This window comes from Quercus lobata, chromosome 7 (assembly GCF_001633185.2).
Source record: "Quercus lobata isolate SW786 chromosome 7, ValleyOak3.0 Primary Assembly, whole genome shotgun sequence".
Lineage (NCBI taxonomy): Eukaryota > Viridiplantae > Streptophyta > Magnoliopsida > Fagales > Fagaceae > Quercus > Quercus lobata.
The window spans coordinates 24,990,451-25,015,728 of record NC_044910.1 but is presented as its reverse complement, the minus strand read 5'-3'; the positions used below and the strand labels follow the sequence as shown (position 1 = coordinate 25,015,728).

Genomic DNA, 25,278 nt, shown 5'->3' with positions numbered 1-25,278 from the left:
AGTGCACGTGTCTAAGGATGGCAATTTTGCCCCGCCTCACTTAACCCACCCCTCCCTATTTCGCATCGTGCGGGTTTTCCCCGCCTCGCAAAGGTGGTGAGGCGGGAATGAGGCAAGATTTTAGCCCCGCATCACAAGGTGCGGGGATAAGTTTAAACTTTTTAGACCCACCCCACCCCACCCTTCCCAGTCCCCATCTCGCCTCGCGTTGCTAAGGGTTATAATTGTAAATTTTTCATACCCTAAAACCCTACTATTTAAACAAACATATCAATATTAGCTTATTTTATTATACCTAATATGGTTCTCTGCCTTTATTTTGTTATGTGCTATACTATGAGTTTTTTTTTTTTTTTTTTTGGTGATTGTCTTATTAAACAGTTTGATATATTATTCAATTTTTTCTAAAATTGATTTGATTTGATGGGATAAATTTAGTTGTAATTTTAAATATATTTTTATTAATGAAATAAGTTTCATTAAAAAAATGGTACTAGTTGTAGGACAAATTAACAAAAAGAAGAGTTTTATAGGGTGGGGTGGGGCTTCGTAGGACCCCAAGGGGTGGGGATGAGGTGAGAAAGTTTTTTCCGTCATGTGGGACAGGATAAGGATGGAGTAAGACAAAACTATGAGAAGCAGGGACGAAGACCCCATCATTCGGCCCCATCCTACCCCATTACCATTCCTACACGTCCTTGAAAATGGTTATATTATATTATATGCACGCCTGTTGTGAATGTGTCTAAAAATACAGGGACATGACTGCAAAGTATCTAGTATATTTTTATCTTGTAAGTTGTAAAGAGACAAAATCTTTGCGGCGATACCCGCAAAGGACCCCGAGATGGAAGAAGCAGAAGCAGAGGTGACATGGAAGAGAGAAACAATCCCAAAGGTGCTCAAAATCGTGAGCACGAGACTGCCCCAGAGAGACCTTATCTCTCTTCTTCTAGTCAGCCCATGGCTTCATCGTACCCTGGTCTCCCACCCCTCTCTATGGCTGGTAATACTCTCACCTTTCTCTTTTGGTATGAATAATGATATTGGTTTGTAAAGTCCGGGTTTTTATTTTGCAGGTTCTTGATTTTAGTCAGATGGGTAATGCTGGAAATCGCCTAGTAGCTGCGCTTTCACTGGTTAGTGCAAGTTTTTATTGCCAAAATTTTTTTAAAAAATAAAAAAATTAAAAAAGTTATTTCTTTTTTGAATGAATGAGTAGACATTTTGTGTTGAATGTAGCCCATGTTAATGTGAGATTCTTCTTTTTTATTTTATGAAGAGAATATAGAAAATGTAAGATTTTAGAAGTATTCAATATAATCAATACTGAATGATATCGATATGGCTGTAGAATTGTTAAAGTTTAGATAAAGAATGGTGGTTATTTTGTTTGGAGTGAATGGAATTGAGATGAGTATGACTGATGTAATTGAGATGAGATTAGTTGTGCTTTTCCTTGCTGAATTTGTTGCAATGATTCTTGATTTTAACGATGATTTTGTTGTGGGTTTTTGTTTTGTAGCCTAGATATCATCATGTGAAGTATATAAACCTTGAATTTGCACATGATATTGAGGACAAACATCTTGAACTCCTTAAAAGCAAGGTAACTTATGTTACTATGATTTGAATTTTGCATATAATTTCATTTGGTGAAGAGCTTGAAAGTCTTTGACAGTATGTTGTGTGACTGAGAGTCAGTGTGCAAGTGTATGTGCTGCAGTGTTGTGCACCAAAGACCATATTATGTTCTCATCAACCAACAGCCATATCATGTTCCCCATTAGTACATCTTGTCATATCTTCAAAAACTGTATGTAACATAAGTATAGGCTGCTATGTGACAGGATTTGTTATGCACTGAACTGAGACCTGTTAATTTCTCATCACCTGGATTCCGGTCATATCATCACAAAGTGTATGTGACATAGGTATAAGTAACTCTTTGGAAGGGTCTGATCTTACATCATTAGCCATGTTTTAGGTAGTATCACACACTTGTTAGGTAGAGAGGGGGAAAATGAAGAAGAAGAAAAGATTTTGCTCTACAGGACCTAGAAATTGTTCTATCATTGCATGCTAAAGTATCTGTAGTATTGAAACCCCAAGACATCTGCTGATCTATGGAATCTAGATGAAGTAATTAGCTTTAGTTGAATAATTGCTGTATCAAAAATTATGTTTTATAATGGATGCTTTTCTATAGCCTCAGATTCTATTGATTATTTATAGTCTTTGATAACTTATAATGTAATATTTCATTGATGAAATTTGAAACATTTTATAGTGTTTGGATTCTCTTCAAAACCTGGAGTCTTTGAATCTGAATGGCTGCCAAAAGATTTCTGATAAGGGAATTGAAGCTATAACCAGTGTGTGTCCTATACTGAAAGTCTTCTCCATCTATTGGAATGTGAGGTATATTATTAAATATTCACTAGATCTGCAAATTGACAAAGTTTTCATACCCTATATTTAGATCCCAACATTGCATTATAAATTTTGAAATATGATTGAACTCCAGGATTACAGATATGAGTATAGAGCATCTGGTGAAGAACTGCAAACATGTAACTGATTTGAACTTAAGTGGTTGTAAGGTATTTGATTACAGGGTTTTATCCTACCAACTGCATTCTAAACTGTATGGAGTACATAAATACATTCATGTACGCATATATATTGTTTACCTCATTGCTTATTTTATATCTCCAGAGAACACTCAGTCTTGATTTATTTTCGGACTACACTTACGGATTAGAATCTACATGGATGTACAATCATGAATTTGCTTTGAAACAAGGTCACTGTAGGATTTACATCTGTTATGATATGCAAAAGAGAGAAGTTTTCCAGTTTTAAAGCATCTATGGGATAGCTTATTATCAAGATTACCCAGGAGTGGTATGAAATCTTTACCAATAATTTTTTTTACTGGACTAATCTTTTCTTATAATAATTATTGGACCAAATCAATCCATAAATTGTTCTTATTTCCATACCATAACTCTCACTAGCCCAACACTGCTTTTTTGTAATTTTTTCCTCATCATGTTTCTCCTCCACCTGCTCTTTTCTATTTTTTTTACCCCTTTTTTCACCTCCACGCATTCTATTCTTCTTCCTATTCTTCCCGGTTCTTCTTGCTTCCCAACTGTTCCTCCTTATTTCTTATTTCTTTTGTTCCTCACTCTTTTAGACAACAGACCAGTCTGTTGGTTCAATTCTGTTGTCTCAAAATTTCAGAACATTTTGGTCCATGTCTAGAAGTTGCTTCAGATAGTTTGGTTATTTGCAGAAAAGAGAGATTAATGAGCAAATGAGAAAAAGGGTGTTGATTCAAGTCGAAGAAATGAAAAGAGGCAGAGGTAGACCTAAAATAACATTAAAGGTAGAAAAAATGAAATGTCAATTAAGGAGATAACAAAAAGTGGGACTTCCAATAGAATATAATAGAATGGTGGAAATGAATACGTGTGGTCAGCCCTGACTAGTTGCTGAGGATTCATAGTTGACCCCATATTTTGGTACTAAGGCTTGGTTATTGTTTCTGTCGCATAGAAGTTCGTTCCTTCACAAGATGCCTAGATCTTTAAACTTGGAAACAAATTGGAGAAAAAGAAGGCATTTTCTATAGAGTATCATTGGGAACAAGGTACAAAATTAGCAAGTTTGTTTTCTTTGGCTTTTAAATTCTTGTATACCTTTTGATGTCCTATTCTCTAATTTGTGAAACAAAGGCCTCCAACACCTTAATGTGTGTTTTTTTCCCCACAATATCACCATTTCATGTAAATGAGTGATCCAATAATTTCTTTATCTATTATGGCCCGAAATTTCTATTCTGCCCAAAACATTCCGAAACGCCTGAAACATCCTAAAATACTTGGAAATGTAAGCCGATAGTTTCTAGGGTAGCTCGTACTGGTTTGGTTGCCAGCAGAATAAATTTTGGTTGTACCAGTTGGAACGGTATGAAATTTAACTTTGGGAAAAAACATTTTTTTGACACTTATGATGTAGTTTTCACTGCTAGCTTGAAGAGGTACATTTTTGTAATAAAATTTTGCTTGCTTGCTTGGGGAAATGTTTTTATCACAGCAACCTGGGCAAGTATGTAGCTATCCTCTTTACTTAACACAATGTTTGGTATGAGGGATGGGAAGGGGAAGGGAGAGGGGGAAGCAGCTGGAAGTTAGAGTAGTTCATCCCTCCTTCCGACCCTCATGTTGTTTGGTAGAAGGGAAGGAAAAGAGGAAGGAAGAACATAAAGCTAGAATTTTACATACTCATCTAATTTGTTTAGAGAGGGTATGTAACAACCCCCCCACTTGTGTATATATCGTCCGCTTTGGAACTCATACCCCTCATAGTTTTGTTCTCCCCTAAAGCACACAGCAGTGGGGAAAAGACATTAAAGGGAGGTCACTCCTTATAAGCACATCCCCATGTGCTTCCCTAGGCGATGTTGGCTTCCATGGAATGTAAGACACCCCTTTTGGGTCACTATAGGGTTCAAATGTAAATTTACAAGGTTTTGATAACAAATTCCTCTCCCTTTGGTTTTGTGGGACGAAGCGGTTTTATGCAAGAGAGACTAAGGTTAGACCCTTTAGGGATAAGGGAAAAGAAAAAAAATTGAAAATGACATGGTTGTCTATGACATCATAGATTACAAAACCCTATTTGGGGCAGAATAAGCAATAAGAGCGCATGCAAGTGGGAGTCCTTTTTTTTCCAGTTTAGTTTGTCAAGGAAAATGGAAACATATATTTTCATGATTGTTATGGTTCACAAGAAATAGCATTGGTAGTTTGAAAGTTCAGATTGTGTTAAGAATCAGCATTTTGGAGGTTATCTTGACTATGGTATCTACAGTAATGTTATTATTATTGTTGTTACCATTTTGTCTTCGTCGTCATCATTGTCATCATCTTCTTCTAATTTATTAACCTGCAAAACAATATGTGAAACATGACACCTCCATATTTTGAATGTTTATGATTATATCATGCATCCATTACTCAATTGTTCTTTTAATATTTATCTTGAAGGATTGTCTTTCAATGTAATACCTTGATATGACAACTGCAGAAAATTTCAGACAAAAGTTTGCAATTGGTTGCTGAGAATTATCCGAAATTAGAGTTTTTGAATCTGACTAGGTATGTAAAATTAATTTATACAGATTATATTGGATAGTTGGAAAATTCTCATTTTGAGAAATTATAATAACTTATCTGCTGTCAATTATGATATATACTCCATAACAATCATTTTGTGGCTTTTAAGCTATGAATCGTCTGAATATTATGATTTGACCACATATTTTACTGGCACAGAAGCTTTTGAGGATGGCTTATTATTGTTTGTAATTTATAGCATATGCAATTCTTCCTCTTGAAGCGTTTGCATTCTCGATGATTGTCAAGTGACATGTTCAAATTAATTTCCATGAGTAGAACATCTGTACCTTAATCTGCACCTTCCTGCTTGTGCTTACATTTCATATATTGGCAGGTGCATCAACTTAACAGATCGTGGATTACAGCAAATACTGTTCAAATGCTCCTTCCTTCAGAGTCTAAATATCTATGCACTTTCTAGGTATGTGAGGGAATCATTGTATGTTACCTAAGAATCATGGACTTGGACATGGACACAACTCTGAGCACAGCAACACAGTAATTCTTGAAAAACTAGCACATGACACGTTGGGGACATGGCAACTATTTAATTAATAAAATAATATTTTTATGTATATTTTATACAATTTAGGCATATTTTATGTTAATTAGTGATAACAACAACAAAGTTTTAGTCCCAAATTTTTTGGGGTCATGTATGGATCCTCAATAGATTAGTCAGTCGGTCACAGATTAGTGATCATAATTAAAGTATTGTAACTAAACTATGTAATAATAGTTAGTGATAATTGATAAATTACTGATTATTCCAAAAGTTTAAATCATTAGAAAATAGTAAATTTAATTACTTAATCATAATTCTAACACTCCGCTTAAAGTATGGGCCTAAACTCCCCCTTATAAGTAGGGCCAAACACATGGGACTTTTTAATATTATAATTGGGAGGTAAAGTGAATACAGGGATTGAAGTTAGGATCTCCTGCTCTGATACCATGATAAATTACCGATTCTCTCAAAAACTTAAGTTATTAGGAAATTGTGAATTTAATCATTTAACCATAATTCTAACAATAATACTTACAACTTTTGAGTTTGAAGTGTTTAACATTGTCCACTAGTGTCATTCAACTATGTTTGAGCATGAGAGTTAGAAACCAAGAACTAACTTTCAGCCGTGTCTCAACTATTGGAAAATACACAATCAACCTGGGCTTTTAAAAAATGAATGCAAAACTTAATTGAGAAGTCTTTGGCTCTCGAACATCTCTAAGCAAAAGGATTTTAAAAAATAAAAAATAAAGAAGAAGAAGAAGAGAGAACTGCAGGAGCAGCGTCGATGGGCTGAAACTAGTAGACTAGTGCTGATGAGCTTCACCAAAGTGCAGATGGAGGACCAAGCATCTAAATCAAGAGAGGGCGAGATAGAGAGGACCAAGTGAGAAAGAATGAGAAGATTGATTGTTTTACAACCTAAACTCCAATCTTTGGCTAAGATCATGCTAGGTTATCAGAAGCCCCAGTTTTGTTTTCCAATTTTTTTCATTTCTGTTTCCAAGACATGTCAAAACTATATGTATATATAAATTTTTTCCTGTCCAACACTGCATGGACACATAGGCAGCCATGTCAATGGTGTGTCCATGTCCAACCTGGGCTGAGCTTTCTGCCATGTTCATACTTCCCAGTATTTTACATTTAATTTTAGTTTTTCTTGCTGTGATTTGACTGGTTGCAATTTTTTTTTTTAAAGCTTCACAGATGAAGCTTACCGAAGAATGTCTCTTCTGACATATCTTAAGTTCTTAGACCTATGTGGTGCCCAGGTAAAATCTCAGGTTTGCTAAGCACACAATTTATCATTTCAGGACTGATACTAATGAGAAAATGCTATTTCCAGAATCTGTCAGATGATGGACTTTCCTGTATAGCTGAATGTGTGAACCTTGTATCTCTTAATTTGACATGGTAACTAAAGTTTCCAACCTCCCTAAAGATATCTTTAAAGCAAAGGAGATAGATTGATTCAGAATTTTAATAACCTATATCTTTTTCTGTTTTCCCCCTGATAGGTGCGTTCAGGTCACTGATGAGGGGGTCATAGCCATTGCACAAGGTTGCACCTCTCTTGAATTTCTTAGGTACATCATGATAAGATAATATTTGAAGTACTCAAATATCTTATGTTTCCTGGTCTCAAATTGAGTTTGTTTTGACCTCTTGTCATTTACTCACTTAAGAAACTTGATTTTCTTGTCTCAAGATGATAATCTTTGAATGTGTAATTTCCTAGCTCACATGCTAAATAAGCCCGTAAAATTACTTCTGGTTTTGTAAAAACTAGTCAAGTTGCTGATTTACCATGTAAGTGAGAGATGATGATAGCTGGAAACCTCTTTTGTGAAACGACTGTGGCTTATTCAATGTTCTTGATCTAGGATTCAGTATTGGTTTGTCTTGTATGATTTCTAGTTAATTAAGCAAAACTGATATCAGCTATTCAAAAAACTAATATCGGCGTAACCTGCAATGTTTTGACATTAGAGAATTATAAAGTTAAAAAATAGCCCATGGGTCATTCCATGATATGTTGGTAACACCCTAGAGGTATGCTGTGACCTTTTGCCTATTAATCATTTTTCTCAAAATGTTTTCTATAACCGATATCATTAAAAAAAAAATGTAATGCAGCTTGTTTGGAATAGTTGGGGTGACCGATAAGTGTCTGGAGGCCCTGTCAAGTTCCTGCTCAAACACAATCACAACCCTTGATGTGAATGGATGTATTGGCATTAAGGTGACTACTTCTGACTTTGTTATCTTTTGTTTGCATGACAAAGTATAGCCATTAACTGACTGGTGTTCCTGATTCTATGCTTTCTCCCTAAAAGAGACGGAGCCGTGATGAATTGCTTCATTTATTCCCACATATAAAGTGCTTCAAAGTGCACAGCTAATATGTGGTGTGGAAATTTGCAAATATCAGGATCATCACCTTGCAACAAGCTATTGGACCTGCTTAGCTACAAAATTTGCTTGAAGTAAATTAGCAAACAAACAGATAAAGGATGAGGACAACAAGTATCCATAACTTCTGTATTTGTGCTATATTTGGAATTCTTTTGAATTTTTATGCTTATTCTTAGTTGTTGACTTCGTTTCATAACCAATCAAATTTTTGAGAGAGTAGGAAATAGATGGTTTTGATGGTAAGTAGTTTCCTGAAGGCCCATATAATTATGGCATCCTAAACAATGGTTGTAATATGAACTGAATAAAAACTAAATGTTACACGTGTTCTGATTCCCTTTTTTGGGGAGGGGGAAATAATGTATTCTGGTACATTTGGAAGAAAATAGTGAATTTCAGGCTCTAGATTTTGAAAGGATTACCCATTCGTCACTTCTTGGTGAAGGGATTGTAATTATTTTGCCTTCTGTTTGTGTCAAACTGTATCTACCCTTGAGGAAGGTTACCAGCAAACATCGTTGGTGAGAAGTATCTGGTTTTGAGAACTTGCTAGCTTTTTTGGATGTATTCTTTTCTTTTTTGTTAAAGTGACTTACTTTGATAGGTTGTTTAGGCCTCATTCAGGCTTCATATCTTAGACAAGGTCCCCATTGGGGCATTCAGTATTTGTAAGCTTGGTCCCCATTGATAGGATCGTTGTCCACAGGATTAGATTTGAAGCTCAATGCATCTGATCAATGTTTGAACCACAAAGTGTTTTGAGCAATGTCATAAATTGCGTACTGTATTGACCAGTACGTTCAAAATATACTGTACAAGTCTCCAAACTGGGACGATGACCCCTAGAGATGTACCAGTGTAAATACACGAATACATGAGATGAGAGTCGGTTGTTTACTTGTTTTGAACTGGAAATTTATTTAAGCCACTACTAGATAAAAGGATTTTTTTTTTTTTCTTTTAAAGAAAATGAAAATTTAAATAGTTTTTGGGGCTGGTTATGTATACTTTTTTTAAAATAATTTATAATGAGCGAAGGGAGATTTGAAACTTATACATTTCCCTTGGAAAATACTAAGTATGAGTTTGGGAAGTACCGTCTTCTTTTGCTTATTTTATGTACTATTTGTGAGTCACATTATTTTTTGTCTTGGCTTTATTTCAAGTAATCTAACATTTAGTTTTTGTATATTTAAATTAGCTAGTTTTTAGCTTTTTGTTTTACATTATGCAAACTGGTGTATAACTTGTGCATATGCATCGTACAATTAAAAAAAAAAATTAAAATTACACACATATATGGATTCAAATTACTCTCTTTCTTTTATTTTTTTTATAACACGTGAGTTTACTCTTTCTTTTTTTTGTTAATTGTGTTTTTTATGATTTATTTATATTAGATTCTTCATTTTTTACACCTCATTAACTTACCTAAAACAAAAATTAAGAAAGTTTAAATAGGAGTGATACAAAATTAGACAACAATTGGAATCTAATTTAGAACCTAATTGGATTTTCTCTCAGTTTTACTTATTATAATATATATATATATATATATATATAAGCTACTAAAAAAAAAAAGCAATTTTCAAACAAAAGTATCAATTGAGGTATAAGGCTCTTGGCCATTCTATCTAATCTTAAATCATATTCTCATAATTAAGATGTTTTTCTTTTTAATCATTATTTTTTAGTATTATTTTAGTTCTTTCTTTACTTTTTTTTCAACCACTTGATTTGAGAGATAGAGAGTATATTAAATAAATTTATTGAGTTTCATGGCTTGGTAGATTTTTTTTGGTTTATGTTATGAAATATTATGTTTATTATTAATAATTTTATTATTATTATTTTTAAAATTATGTAAGGAGCAAGACAACGCAATGTAGGATAAGATCTTGTGAGGTGGGGACATAATGGGATAGGTTGCCCCCGACCTGTAGAGATAGAGTAGGGAAGCTCTTCTATGAGGCAAGAACAAAGCACCCAAGATCCAACCTTATCCTACCTCATTGTCACCCTAGTATAATATAACTTTTCCTTTTTATTAAAAGCATAAAAATAAGTTTTGGTGGCTCAAACCAGTTATGGAAATGTTTAAGAATATATATATATATATATATATATATATAAAATAAGTTTTGGTGTGTTAGGAGATTGTTTCCTCTAGTGTGCTAAAGGGCTATGTTCTAAAAATTGCAGGTGGAGGAACAAGTTCAATTGTATTAAATGCGTCGACAGTTGGTGATACACAATTATCTAAAGGATGCTGGTAACGTTTGATGAACTTCCCTTTTAAGAGAAACTATAGAGATGAACCAGGAAGTCCCTAGCCCAGCCCATGACTCCTTCAAATAGTATAATTCTACAAAGCAATGGAATATAACCACATCTAAATATACATTTAAACCTATCTGTCAAAAACCCCCCAAAAAAAAAAAAACCCTAGTTGTTGGAGACTTGCACCTCTATGGCTGCCGGATACGTGTCATTAGGAAACAACCCAAGGGTAAACGAATATATAAAGACCAAGACTTAACGACCAAATAGCATTTCAAAAGTTTAGCTCGATTAAAAGAGAAGGGCAAAAGGGCCTTGAACTCGTTTAGAGGCCCACAAGGTATAAGATACAAGTATTATTGTAATGAAGGTTAAAAATTTTATATCGCAAAATAAGCTAAGAAAACACTGGATCCCAAGTGAGAGCGTAATTGATACTACCCAATAAACAAATTATGAGATTATGAACTGCAAAGCAAACTCAAAAACTCGAGGTTGAGAATAGTCACCGCCACTTCCCTTTGAATCCTCCGCTTCTCGATTTGTTTATCCTTTTTCAACTTAATTTCTTTCGACGCTTAACCAAGAGATTGAGGAATTGGCTAATATGATTTACAGTAACTAATATACTTATATTCCCATGGGATACACAACCTTGAAGAAAACAAAAAGCGCAATGCCAAACAACCCTCATTGCTAGAATGGACCCCCAAGCAAGTTATTACATATTTGAGATTAACTTGAGAAAGGCCTACATTTTCAAGTTTACTTATGGTACTCCACAGGCCACAGCCACCATTTATTGTCTTCCTTTATTTCTTCTTTATATCTTTTTCTTTTGTACTTTGTAATTAAAATTGGTAAGTGGAAGCTGCATCTCTTGAACCCCAACTCATCCCAGTTATTGGCATAATGCAGTTTGGTTGCAAATATAAAAAAAGAAAATTAAAACCTAAAAAAATTATTCCTTGTATTTACTCTCCTCAACGCTGCAATTGAAAACTTGGAAACATGGAAGAACCAAAGACGAGAGTAGGGCATACAATTATAGGCCACTAAAGCACTGAGATCATAAGTTATGTTGAACTGGTGAAAATTCTAATTGGATTTCTATTGGAAAAACAAAAAGGCAAAGGCAAACGCAATTGGATAAGGGATAATCATAATTTTTCTATGAGAAAAAGGTGGCATAATACAAAGCAGATCATAGCAAGGATTCCCACAAAGAGATACCTGAGGAAGAACCCAAGCATGATCTACAATTCTTACAATAACTTATCTTTATGCAACAGCTTCTCTTGGCCTTTTTCTTGGGTGTCTCCACTCCTGAAATACACAGCCATTGAGGTGGATATTAAGACATGAACCACATAAACGTGTCAAGTACACAACATATTATGCCATTTAATTCTCACTGTAGCCCCAGCAAACTTGCCAAGAGGGTAAGTTAACTCCAAAGAGGCTCATCCAGACCTCAAACATTTGGAATGTGCAGTGTTTTAATCCACAGGACCCAGAATCTACTGTGCAAATAACAAACTAAACTAGTTTAGCTACAATATATTTAATAAATTTTGATTACTAGGACCACCAGAAAATTATTTTTGATAGGTCAAAATAATTTTATTGCAACAAGACTACTTCGTGAAAATACACAAGAACTAGCCTAAATAATTACAATTGGAACCACATCTTACAACTAATGTTTTTTGGGTAAGTTTAGATACATCCCAGAAGGTTTTGAACCCACGGCTGTACCGTCAAGTTTTCTTAATTTTCACGGGGAGAGGAGCCTTTTGAACTAGAGCTTGTAAACACTACCAATGGCTGTTTCAGGTTGACCATTGGAACAATATATTTCAACAACAATGTGTACTAGTGTACTATTTCAAGATTACCTCTATACAAATTCAAGATGAATTCCCTGGGTATGTGCCTTTTGCAGATAATAGTAGATGAAATTAGTCGTGGAGTGGAGTTAATTTCAAGTTAGAAATTTGGGGAAATACTTAATTTATAGGCTTTCGACTTAATATGACTAAAACAGAGTACATGGAAAGTAAGTTTAGTTTAGTAAAAAAAAAAGAATGGGATTGAAAGACTTGATAGTCAAGAGATACCAAAGAGCAATAGCCTTCAATATCTTTGATCAATAATTCATATGGATGCAGAGATTGATAAGGATGTGAATTGTATAAGTATTGTATGATTGTAGAATGCCTATTAAGTTAATAAGGAAAAGTTTATAGGATTGTTATAAGACCAACTAACCTTTATGATAATAAATGTTGGGCTATGAAAAATCAATATCATAAAATTAGTGTCTGAAATATGAATGTTAATATATATAAGTAGAATGACACAGAGAATGGTATGATTCAAAACAAGGAAATTTGCTTAAAGATAGGGGTGACCCTTATTGATGAAAAGATGAGGGAGAGTCACTTGAAATGATTTGGTCATTTGTAGAGGAGCTAATGCACCAATGACTACTAACAAGGAGTATGTTGATTCCAGTCAAGTGAACCAAAAAAAGGTGAGAAAAACTTAAAATAAAATCATTAGTAGAAAAAAATAACATCAATTAAAAAGGTAACAAAGAGTATTACTTCGAATAGAATAGAAAGACGAAATAGAATACACGTTACCACCCATGATTAGTCTATTGAGCATCCATAACTAACCCAAAATTTTGGGACTAAAGCTTGGTTGTAAAGGGCCCTTATAAATTTAAGCCATGCCACCAGCCCAATACCCAATTGGAATCAAGAGATTACGATCATGAAAGAGAAAAAATTATTAAGTATATCACACGGCTAGACATATGGAGATGTGGGCGAACAGAGAAACCACAAGAGTGCTCCAAGAAAAACGAATTCAATACCATCATGAAAGAGTAAAAAAAAATTGAAGTATATTACATGGCTAGATGTTACACATGGAGATGTGAGCAAACAGAGAAACCAAAAGAGGGCTCCAAGAGAAACAAAACCATTTGCCATCACAATTTCTCCAGGTTTCAACTCAACAAGAGAAAACCACTATTTAAGAACAGAGCATAGATTCTCAAAGCACCAATTCTCTTCTTATCCATAAATCTATGTTTTCTCCCCTTCTCACTCTTATAATTTGAATAAAAAATGCACAATTTCAAACTCATTCTTGTAATCGTCACCATAATTGTGTGCAGCTACTGACATAGGGCCCCCAGATCTGAATTTGTCACCAACCCTCTCATAATCATCACCATAATTGACTACTTGGTAACTAGTTTGAAATTTTTCTGTACCAAAACAAATATTTTGGCAGACATGGCCAAAACAAGCGAAGATGATTAAAACAAATATTCTTCACCTATAGACTGTTTTGGTCAATCCTTCTGTGTAGCTTTCTAATTTTTAATATCCCATAATTAATGACATGTTTTTGTGGGGACATATCAGTAAATTATTTTCCATTGTCCACATCTTCCTTACAAAAAAGCTTGGATAAAAATTGGAAGCATGTTTTGTTCTGCGTCCAAACTGCCCAAACACCAACAATTTCTCTTGGTTTGGCTCTAACTGACCAGGACTCAAAAGCCCAATAATGTGACAAACAATCAGATGCTGTGGATCAATAGTAGAAAGCAGAATACAAATTACATGAGGATATACCAGCATACTTGTGAAATTTAGTTTGAATACAATTTTTATTACTAATAAAAGAAAAAATAGAATATTTTCATTAAAAATGCAACCATCAATCACAAATCCTAACCAAGATAAAAGCCTGGTATTATTTTTCAAGCTTTGGTAGAATCAACCAATATATATATAAAGCAGGTAAACACACAGATAAATCAGATAAAAGCAAAGATAATAATTGCTTACTGTGAAATGTCAACGTCTAACTCTAGGCATGCAGCGAAATTCCGCTAAGAGTGCAATATGATCGGAGGACCACTCTGGAGAAGGAAGTGCTGTGTCTTTCCTCAAGCTCTCCTCATCCAAGAGCTCCAATAAGGATTCCACCGTCAAAGAGTCCGCTGAAACCACAACACATAGCTTAACATCTAAATGAGAGGAAAAAAATCACAAAATTAATATATGAAACAATATTGCACAAAAAGCTCACCTGTGTAAAATATGTAATCTAGTGTTCCAATAAAATCTCTAGTGCAGTTTGTAAATAAGGGTTCATTTGTTGTGGGGTCCAACCTCCTTCTCTGCTGTTCCAAACCAATACCAACCCCCATTCTTGCAAAGGATGAGTAAGCACTGACCTGTAGATGTACAAAAGTCACACCCAGAAATAGCCATTATAAAAATAAAAAATAAAAAGCAACCTCCCCTTCCCCCCCCCCCCCTTTCTCCCTCTCCCCACGGCCCTCTTTTCTTATTTCTTGCCTTTCCTAGTTTAACCAAAATTCTAGCACAAAGAAAAAAGTGCATCTACAATGAGTATGCTGTAGAACCCACGCATAAGGAAAGAAATATTACAAGTGGCAACTGATGCACCAGCTTGCTGTTGGGACGCAGGATACCCAGAGGATCTGCTGCCAAGTCTGGATGCAATGGATCTACCTTTCCCATAGCAAGAAGCGCATGAGGAGCACTGCAACAAAATTAGCACTACCTTAATATAACACATCAATACTTATAGAAGTCCTACATCATCTGATATATATCCTCAGCAAAAATAAGATAACAAAAAGAGAAATAAATTAAAATAATGTCATATCAGTTGACAGACCTTCCAGGAACTGAATTAAAGTCCCCACAAACCAACATTGGAATGTCTGCACTGGCAGCTATTTTCTCCAATCCTTTTAGGAGAGTATGAACCTAATTTGACAAACGAGCAATCACCAAAATGAATATGATTTGATGATTTGAATAAAGTACAAGGCTAAAAATAAAGACCAAACGAAAAAGTGTTACCTGCCACAGTTTTACATCCTTTAAATCTTGGTGAACATTTACATGCGTATTTGCCTGTAGCCCAAAAGTAATAAAAACGTGGTTACCATATGCCATCAAACATGCCTGTGGAATGGGAAGCAGGCAGGATAGAAGGAGAAGAAATAAAGGTACCTACCTCACTAATTCAAGGGAATGCATATCATGTATTTTCAAAATCACTAAAATTATAATTTCTATTTAGGCCTTTGTACTATAAATCTTACTATTAACTTGATGAACTATGAAGGTTTCCCAAAAAAAAAAACACAAGGAAATTATATCTCAACCTCTACATAATGTTATCCTTAAATCAACCTAATCAACAATAAGAGAGAGAAGCCACCACAACAACACATGTAGAGAACTTGATATGGTAATGACAACTGAAAAACACTTGGCCTGGACTGGAGTTGGCCCATGGCCATCACTCAACAACCAACTACTGGTCACAGAAAAGCAACTTGCCAATTCACTCCCACGCGAATTAGGAGAGGGGGGATGCATAAACTCATATTGAGTAGAATAAACAAGGTATCACAGAAATCACCAAATAGAAAGAACAAAAACAGGAATTCCTACCACACAAAGAAGCTGGCGTTTCCCAGGATTATCAGCTCCCTGATTACTGAATTTTGCTTCCAGAACCACTATCAGTGCAACATTATCCTATTAACATAAATAAACTCACATGAGCATCATTGGGCCAACATAAAACACACAAGATCTAGGCACAATACTCAGAAAGAAAGTATAGATCATGCCACCTTAAACAATCGATTTAAAGCAGTTTTCTTCTGTGCACTTGGCAATTGACTATCTGTCCAAGACTGCGCAGCCTTGTTAAATTCAACCTGCACACAAGCAAAAGTCAAATCAGATCATGCGACACTTATACACTGTCTTTACATATTTTAAATTATGAAGCACTGCCATTATATTTAGATCAAGAAGGACACTTTGTCTTTACACATGGATGGTTTTATGAATTGCCACATAATGGATCGGAGAAGATTCCTCCAAACCAGTTTCAAAGTAATAATTGTTATTGGTTCTAAAACAACAATGCGTGCATCATCACAGATATTGATTATTTTATTCGTCGTTTGTTCTATTTCTTTCATCAAAGACAAGCAAGACAAATCCAGACCTCATATTTTTTAACATGTGAAAATCTGTCTCTACGGAAAAATGTGGCACAACCGTCAATTGTATTTGTATTTCCACTGTAAACCTGCAATCAACAGGAATACAGTTCAATAACACAGAGTTTCAAAAGCTATTACAAAAATGAAAAGTATTCAAATAACCTCGTTTGTCTTTCTCTTATATAGACCAACATAACCGTGTTTGTCCAGCTCAGGAGCAAAAAACTCCTCATAGTGATCACTTTGAACCTGAAATGAAGAAGCTATACATTAGTTCAGACCAAGGCATGCTCCACACTCAGTTTACAAGTAGAAGTCCTAAGCCAGAGATATTTTAGTCTCAAGTTATAAATTAAAAATGAGGGAACCAATTGAAACAGAAATTGCTAAGACAAAGTTCTACTGCCTCTCCTTAACATTAATTATCTGTGATTCATTATAAATTGCATTGGAGGATCATGTCTTACTATCTCAAGCGGCATTGATAAAGTCAGAAGAATACAGTGACAGCAGCAAATAAATCCTTTGGAACATCAATATAATACGCTGTGTGCCACATCAAAAATATCAATGAAAAGAACTGTTTCCACATTTTAAGATTTACGCTTAATTAAAGGAGGCCAAGACCAATTTCTATACCTAAAACATCACAAGGTTCCATATTGACAAATTGTAGTAAAAAACTCATCAAGAGTTGTTGAGTAATTCCAAGTTCTAAAAAACCTAATGGTCATTTGGGACTCTGGAAATTGTCAGACTATAGAATAAGCTACCCCGTGATTGAATTTTCCCCCACCCCCAATTTTTTGAATATTCAAGCACTTCAGATGTTGCAGCTAAAAGTGCATAATAGCAACCTTAAATCAGATCTCACTATGCCTAATAGTGATGATTTTAGCTTCCTTACACCTCTATCAAGTAAAACAAATTCCATAAAATGAGTATTTTAAACTGAAATTTCAAAAACTTGCTAGCATTGGTCCAATAATCAGACCCTAATATTGTCATCAAACAATTTATAATTCTGCTTGCATACCTCCTGTAGACAAACAATATCTGCACGATAGCCAACTATTTCTCTCAACAAATTTTGTCTGCGATAAGGCCAAGAAAGAGCCCAAGAGGGGCAGTAACTGTATAGTTCACTTGTGGCATACACATCAGACAAAATGTTGTAAGAGAGCACAGTGAAAGTTCCTGAGGTCGAAAGACGGCCATCGGAATCTAGATGTCCAATCACATCTACTCCATTTACTGGTACTAAACGACGTGGACTAGGCGACGGAGCTGGAATGACACGAGAAGTTAATATAGTGTTGACCTGCCCCACGGGTACTTTTGTTTCCGCATCTACTACAACACATTCGAACTTAAGAACATGACCAATATCATCAGCTGTTGGTGTATATGTTTTAAAGCGACCAACTTCAAACCAAGTTTCACCCCCACTCCTTTGTGTAACAGCAGCAGGATACAAAGGTGTTGAACCATTTGTCAAGCTAGTAGCTGATGCAGAACCAGATAAGCTAGCTGCAGATCCTGAGCTATTGAAGCGGCCAAATAACTCCTCCTCTTCACTTCCATTTTCATTTACAGCACTTGCAGCACGGTCATGTAGAACACGATGATGCTGCCATGCATCTGAGAAGCACTTAGGAGAGCAATGGTAACTTTTGGCAACAGGTATTTTGGCCTTGACACAACCTAGGCACTGCAATGTAGCTTGCTCAGATGGATGTACACTACAGACAGCAACTTTTTTATCACTTTGTATGCGATACCTGCAAAAAAACCCAAAAATATGACAACAAACCTGTTTCAAACCATTCAGTAAAAAATACAACATATATAGAATCACTCAACAAGTAAAATGGGACATATCAAACAGCAAAGAGAAATTTTTGAAACAACTAAATCTTAGAAGGAAATATCTATTCCTCTAAAATTTACTATTAACTTTTTTTTGATAGGTAATCAGAAAACTTATATTAAAGAGGGAAAAAAATAAATGAGAATTACACCATGTTCATGATGATGAACAACAACACAACACAACACAACAGCAAGAGAGATGTCAAGAAACTAAGCTAAGGGAAGGCATAAACTCAGAGAGAGAAGAACACTCAGTAAAACCCCAACAACGAGACCACTCCATTAGACTGCGTTGGCATAAAATCTTTAACTCCTCCAACGTTTTCTCTTTATCTTCAAAAGATCAACGATTTCGCTCGAACCACACAATCTACATTAAGCACCCTGGAACCAAATTCCAAATCTCCAAATTATGCTTCCCAAGCCACTGATGCCAACTAGATAACAAACCCGCCACCGAACCTGGCATAACCCAATGAATACCAAAAGCCTAAAGCATGAAAGCCCATAGAGAATGAGTAACAGGACAATGAAGAAGAAGGTGGTCTACTGACTCCCCATCACAGCAACACATACAACACCAATTAGCCAGAGGGCGACCCTTAAGCATTAGATTATCCAAAGTGAGGATCCGACCATGTGCAACAGTCCATAGAAAGAACGCCACATGCTTAGGAATTTTTGGTTTCCAAACACCCTTCCAAGGAAATAAAGAATTCGAGGCACCCCGAATCTCATGGTAGTAAGACTGGGTGTCGAACTCTCCATCCCCTTTTAGCCACCAGCAAAGAGTATCTCTCCTATCATCCCGAAGAATTCGAGGTTGAATAAGCTGAACATGCATAAAGCTCAAGATAGCGATCTTTACTATTAACTAATCCAGCAGAAAGCCATAAACCTTTTGATGAGGTAGAGGGCAAAACTTCTATAACTTAAAAATGATGCAGTATCTTAACAAGGTGCTAGAGTAATATCATGCATTGTCACATGATTATGCTGCACACAATACTATGATAATTTACATAAAGAAAATGTTAAGACCTATCATGATGCCAAAGCTGACAGTCATTTCTGCATATTAAAGGGATGTAGCATGCATTCCAGAGAATTCATAGATTTCCTACCAGCATCCCTGGTCTCTATCACCTTATATTATAGGAATGCTAGATGCTTCTCTCACATAACTAAGTGTTGAATCAAGGAGGGTGAGGTTGTGGTTCAAAACTCACAGGATGCAGCTAACTTACCAATCAAAAATAGTCAAGTTATGCATCTATAATAACACAACCCAAATGCTTCAAAATTCACCTTGTTCAGCACACTGGTTCTAGATTTTTCTTTTGGTTTAAGATCATTTTTTTCATTATTCACTAGAACTGTTTCCCATGATTCATACTTTCTTTCACATCCCTAACACTATAGCTTCTTTTTCCCTTCTTAAGTAAGAAATCCCAAGTAATTGATAACGATACACATATTATCCGTTTCATGTATTATGCCAAAGTTGCCTTCTACAACTCAACCCCAGCTTTTCTCACACTCTTTATTGGGTAAGCAATAGATCTAATTTCAAAGTTGAACAAACCTGTTGCCTCCTAGAACTCACTAGCCCCCAGATTTTCTTACTTTCTTTATTGGGAAAGCACTAGATCTATTTTCTAGGTTTAACTATCCTTTTGAACTCACTAGCCACCAAAATTCCTTTTTCTTTTTAAATAAGAATCTTCCAAAATTTTACCACAAAGAACCTTTTTTTTTTCATACCATGTGAGATTCCAATGTTTCTTCAATTTGTTATATTAAATTTATCACAAAGATGCAGAATGCTCTTAAAATTCCACACTTTCTTAAGTAAATGAGGGCTATAATTAGCGTCCAAAACAACACTAGATGATTTAAGTTCATCTAGTGGAACCATCTAGATATTATTACTATGGTTTCATCTTTAAAGCTATTCGTTCACTTAGAAATTTAAGGGCCACACACTACTTTAGAAGTCAATTGAGCAAGATTCAAAAGTCAGTCTTCCATAAACTCTTCCATTTACACTTTTATTCTTTCATAGAGCAATACTTGCACTCTGTTTGGGGGAAGGGGAAGGAATTAAATGGAATAGAATGAAAGCAATTATTTTGGAATATTCCTTCCATTCCCTTATTTGAGAGTTTTAATGAGGGAATGGAAAGACCATTCCCTTGTTTGGAAGTTTAAGTAAGAGGGAATACTCATTCCTCTTTATTCCCTCAAACTTCAAATTTTCATTCCCCCCAAAATTGGGAGGAATCGGAGGGAATGGAATTACGTTTAATGAAATTTTCATTGAAACTACCAAAATACCCTTATATATTCAACTCTTTATTTTAAAATAAAGGTCTAATAGTAATATTGTTATAAAATCATTTCATTCTTTTCCCTCTATGTTATTCCCAAACAAGGTTACTTAATTTCCATTCCTTCATTTTAAAACATCCAAACAATATTACTTAATTCAATTTCATTCCTTTCCACTACTTAAATTCATCCCATCCCATTCATGTATGATTTACTCATTTCATTCCGTTCCATTATTTTATGAACTCCCAAACGAAGTGTTGGTGACCATCTCTTAAATGTATCTTCTAGTATAAAGTTTAATCTTCTCAATTCCTCTATTGGGTTCAAATTCAGATTTTTTCTTCCTTTACACAGAAAATAATACCAACTCAAAAGTTGCCTTGAAGGTATTTTCATACAAAAATTACTCAATACATGGATCACTTTAATATGCAAAACGGGAACTGCAATACATAACAAAAGTGTGTTTTGTACAATGCAATGCAGTCAGGATATGGTAACCTAGGAAATATAAATGTTGTGAATTCATTATTAGGTTTTGATACTTAAAAGGAGAACATGGGTTTGATCCCAGCAGGGACCATTTCTTCAAAATATTAATATGTGCTTTTACTTATAAAAAAAAAAAAAAAAAAAATACAGCTGACTCTCTCTATCTTCTTTTTCTTTTCTCTTTATAGGCTTTTTTCCCCCAATAAATAAATAGTTTATCTACTATCTTCAAATAAAAATTCCTCCCAACATTTTTGCATGTCCTCTCTCAATTCCAGTCAGCGCATAGCGGACGAAAAAAGAGTTCATCCTGGATTCTCTTTCTCAATTTTATATATATATAAAAAATTAAAAAATAAAAAATAAAAAGAGTCTATCAATTGATCCCCATTCATTCGGTCAAAGTTTCCAAGGCACGCCCCTCTATTGAGAGGGGCACCAACAATTTTGTTGCACTACAACTCTACACTCCATTCCATAAAATCGGTAACCGTGAATAACAATCTTAACTATGATGTGACAATACTAATTACAAATTACTTTATCACTATACTATTTTAGTAATAAAATGTCTTGAAACAAAACTGAGGATGCAGATTGCTAGGGTAAACTAGCATTTTTGGGTCGACTTTAGATCCAAAAAAAATGAACTGGAGAAAATTGAAACCCATATGCTTATCATTACAACAACTAAATTTAGGAAAATATTCTACAGCATATATTGTGAAGTTCATTGTGCTTCTACACTGTAATAGCAAACATAAAAGGAATATCACATTTTCACCACAACCCTACTTACTTATAGATTTACATCCTCTATTAGCAAACCATTACCTTCCATAAATTTTAATAACTTAACACCTAGGAGAAAATTTCTTATGGAATTTTTTTTTTTTTCATTTTGATGTTTGCTAGCCAAAAATTAAAGGATGAAATAACTTATTTCTAACTCAGTATCTAGCATGAAAGCCGAAACCTGTACTTCACTATGTAGACAAATTAAGCTCAATACACGCATAACATGAGGAGCAAAAACAAGATAGCAACACTCACTGGGTTGCATTCGTATTTGGGATTTAGGAGCACATAAAATGCCTCTACTGACCTATGAGGGAATAAATACTCAGAACCAACACAAATTATCAGTTAACCATTTCTTTTGTCATAATTCTCTGGCAGCATTCAAACATAGTAAAGCTTAAGACACGTAGCACAACAGCACTTCGAAAAATCTAAAAAATCTAAAAAATCTACTGCCATAATATTCAACACTTATAATTAAGCTTATTGAGATCACGCCAAGAGCCTTGTAGTTCAAGTGGCACTATTTCCAACAAATTCCAACAAAGACATCCAGGGTTCAAATCCCTACTCCCCATTGTAATTAATTATCGAATTATCAAAAAATACAAGCCTTACACTATATGTAGTAAAAACATAGACTTGGCATAGCACACTATAAATTGCGCTAATATGTAAAACAAAAAATATATAAATAAATAAATTCTAGCGAAACCCGAAAACTAAATAGCATTAAGTGGAAATAGAGTCACTTACCACTTGTACCTCAAGTAATGGCCTTCGATTGGGGAGGAATCGGGGACATCGTCGGTGGTGACACCCTTGTCGGGGCGGCGGAGGAGAACGTAGGGCGTGAGTTCGCAGCCTACAATGGGAATATCAGAAGGGAGGTGCACACGCAGCACGCTCAGCATGCTTTTTTTTGTTGGTTTGTGTTGTTGTCGTTGTTGTTGATGTCTTTCGTTCGCTTCACTCGTCACAGCTCTGTAACCCTAAGAAGAAAAGGAAGAAGAAGACACAAGTTCGGAAGCTTCCTCGAGAAGACCACACGTGCGGAAGAGGGCGGGACCCAGGCGGATCCGCCATTTACTTGACCCGAATTCCCGCCAGCCTTGACCGGACCCGAAACCCGACTCTGGAAATGTCACCGAATTCGCTGCGGATCTTGAAAGAAGAGTGAACCGATTTCAGCCTCAGGTCACAGAGAGAGAGAGTTAGAGATTGAAAAAATCAAAAATGGTTGGTTAGGTTTTGGAAAGTGATTGTAAAGTGGATCGATGGAAGATTCAACAGAGATTGAGAGGGAAAAGTTCGGGTTTTAGAGAGAGATAACGAGAGAGAGAGAGAGAGAGAGCAATTGACAATTAGGGTTTTACAGAGGAAGAAGTGAGAGAAGTAATCGGTCTGTGCATATAATGGAAAAATAAAAAGAAAGAGAAAAAGAGAGAGAGAAGAGAAGAGTAATTGGGGAGGTCTTTTTATATTAATTCGATACTACGACTTTAGATTTTCTTTTTTTCTTTTTTCTTTTTTACTCTGTCGAAACTATTTTCCCTTTTAGGATTAAAAAAAAGTAATTGAGATAATCATTTATGCTTTAAAATTCACTAATTATATTTATTATCATATCATATTTAAAATCAAAACCTTATTAACTAAAATTAGAGAAAAATAAAAGGCAACAATGATTGTAATTTACGCTCCGAATTTGTAGTCTTTTATTGCCATGCATGGCTTAGCTAAAAATATTATTTCTTCTCAAAAAATAAAATTTTAAAAAAAAAACCAAAAATATCCTAACGGGAATTGAAATTATATAAGATTGGTGAAAAATACAATGCTCAAATCTCAAGTAGAGAGCAAAACAAACAAAAATGTAGAGAAAATTAAAAATATACCTTTTTGAAGCAAAGCAGTTGAAATTATATAAGGTTGGTGAAAAATACAATGCTCAAATCTCATGTAGAGAGCAAAAAAAAAAAAAAATATATATATATATATACTAGTTAAAGGTCCATGTGTTGCACAGTTTTATGTTAAAATTTATAGAATATATATAATTATTATACCAAATAAGTAATCATTAAGCGAAAGGAATAAATTGCATTGGTGCATCAAATATAAAATGATAGCACCTCAATACAAAATTATCTTCTAACATGCCAATTGTGCTATAATATCATTTGTAGTTACATGTATCAAACTATTTGCATATAAATTTTTATATCTAATGAATCTACAATATAAGTGATTTGCAGTATTGTTAACAATAATATTAATGATTAAAATCTTTAGACAAAGTAATATAAAATTAGTCACTTCTAAAAGATAGAACTATTCGAGAAATACAACCTTTGTTCTAATTTTTTCCATGCAACGCACAGTTTTATACATAAACTTAGTGTAAATGAAAAAAAAAAATTTGCAAAGTTCTACATCTAGATTACAAACCTGACTTCCATAGCCAGATAACTAGCTAATAGAAATGGAAGCTTAAAGCAGCACAGAAGAAATATGGCTATAGAATATGGCAACAAATACATAATTTTAAGTTGTGAAGAAGTTAATAACTTGATAAGAACAAAAAGAAAATGGAGTTTACCCAATCAAGAAGTTTAGGTTTAATTACATATTAGTTTTTTTTTTAATAATTTATCCGAAAAAAATAGTTAACGTTATTAGCTAGATTGTTATTAGATTTTTTTTCTTTATCCTTTTTTTTTTTTTTTTTTGGTTGAGATAAACTACTTAATGATAAGAATGAATTAGAGTCATGATAGTATACCCTCACTTTTATATTAGATAATTTTAAGTTGTGAAGAAGTTGATAATTTGATGGCGTAAATGCACTTTTAGTCTCTACATTTTGACGTTTTTCCATTTTAGTCCCTACATTTTATTTTTTCCACTTTTAGTCCCTAAAACCAATTTACGCTTTCCGTTTTAGTCCTTGAAACACTGTTCTGTCACCAAATTAACGGAAAGACTGACGGATTAATAAAATATTATTAAAAAAATTATTTAACATTTTTTTATATGCCAAAATTAAAAAAAAAAATTAATTACTCAATTTTAATTTAGAACAAAAAACAAAAAAAAAATTATTTTCTTTCAAACAAAAATTTTACTTTTTTTTAATTAAAATGAATTTTTTTTTAATTCCAATCTTCTTCTTCTTTTTTTGTTCAGAAGAACATTCAACTTTTAAACCCTTTTCTCTCTCTATTCTCAAACTCTCTTTCTCCTCACCCCGATCTGATTCAAACTCTGACTGACCCAAACTCTCTCTGATC

General features: G+C 34.4%; 2 protein-coding genes across 3 annotated transcripts; one reads left to right on the top strand and one right to left on the bottom strand.

The window, feature by feature from the left end:
* Window positions 1-789: 789 nt before the first annotated feature.
* Window positions 790-8,539, top strand: LOC115953354 (F-box protein At3g58530). 2 transcript variants are annotated; one of them, XM_031070973.1, is made up of 12 exons: window positions 790-1,006; window positions 1,080-1,139; window positions 1,526-1,609; window positions 2,291-2,421; window positions 2,528-2,603; window positions 5,098-5,168; window positions 5,524-5,610; window positions 6,902-6,974; window positions 7,049-7,116; window positions 7,221-7,289; window positions 7,840-7,945; window positions 8,135-8,539. In XM_031070973.1, exons 1-12 carry the CDS (start codon window positions 848-850, stop codon window positions 8,186-8,188), a joined length of 1,038 nt encoding a protein of 345 aa, XP_030926833.1. In that variant the 5' UTR covers window positions 790-847; the 3' UTR covers window positions 8,189-8,539. The 2 variants fall into 2 exon arrangements, with proteins under 2 accessions (XP_030926833.1, XP_030926832.1); XM_031070972.1 differs by having other exon boundaries at window positions 8,040-8,539.
* A 2,812-nt stretch (window positions 8,540-11,351) lies between these two features.
* Window positions 11,352-23,447, bottom strand: LOC115952790 (carbon catabolite repressor protein 4 homolog 1). Its single transcript, XM_031070060.1, has 12 exons — window positions 22,742-23,447; window positions 17,523-18,267; window positions 16,649-16,735; window positions 16,489-16,572; window positions 16,106-16,192; window positions 15,921-16,007; window positions 15,321-15,374; window positions 15,133-15,224; window positions 14,880-14,994; window positions 14,515-14,662; window positions 14,271-14,425; window positions 11,352-11,724 (listed from the first exon to the last, which is right to left on the bottom strand). The coding sequence occupies exons 1-11, from the start codon at window positions 22,897-22,899 to the stop codon at window positions 14,280-14,282; spliced, it is 1,803 nt and encodes a 600-aa protein (XP_030925920.1). The 5' UTR covers window positions 22,900-23,447; the 3' UTR covers window positions 11,352-11,724; window positions 14,271-14,279.
* Between the last annotated feature and the right edge of the window lie 1,831 nt (window positions 23,448-25,278).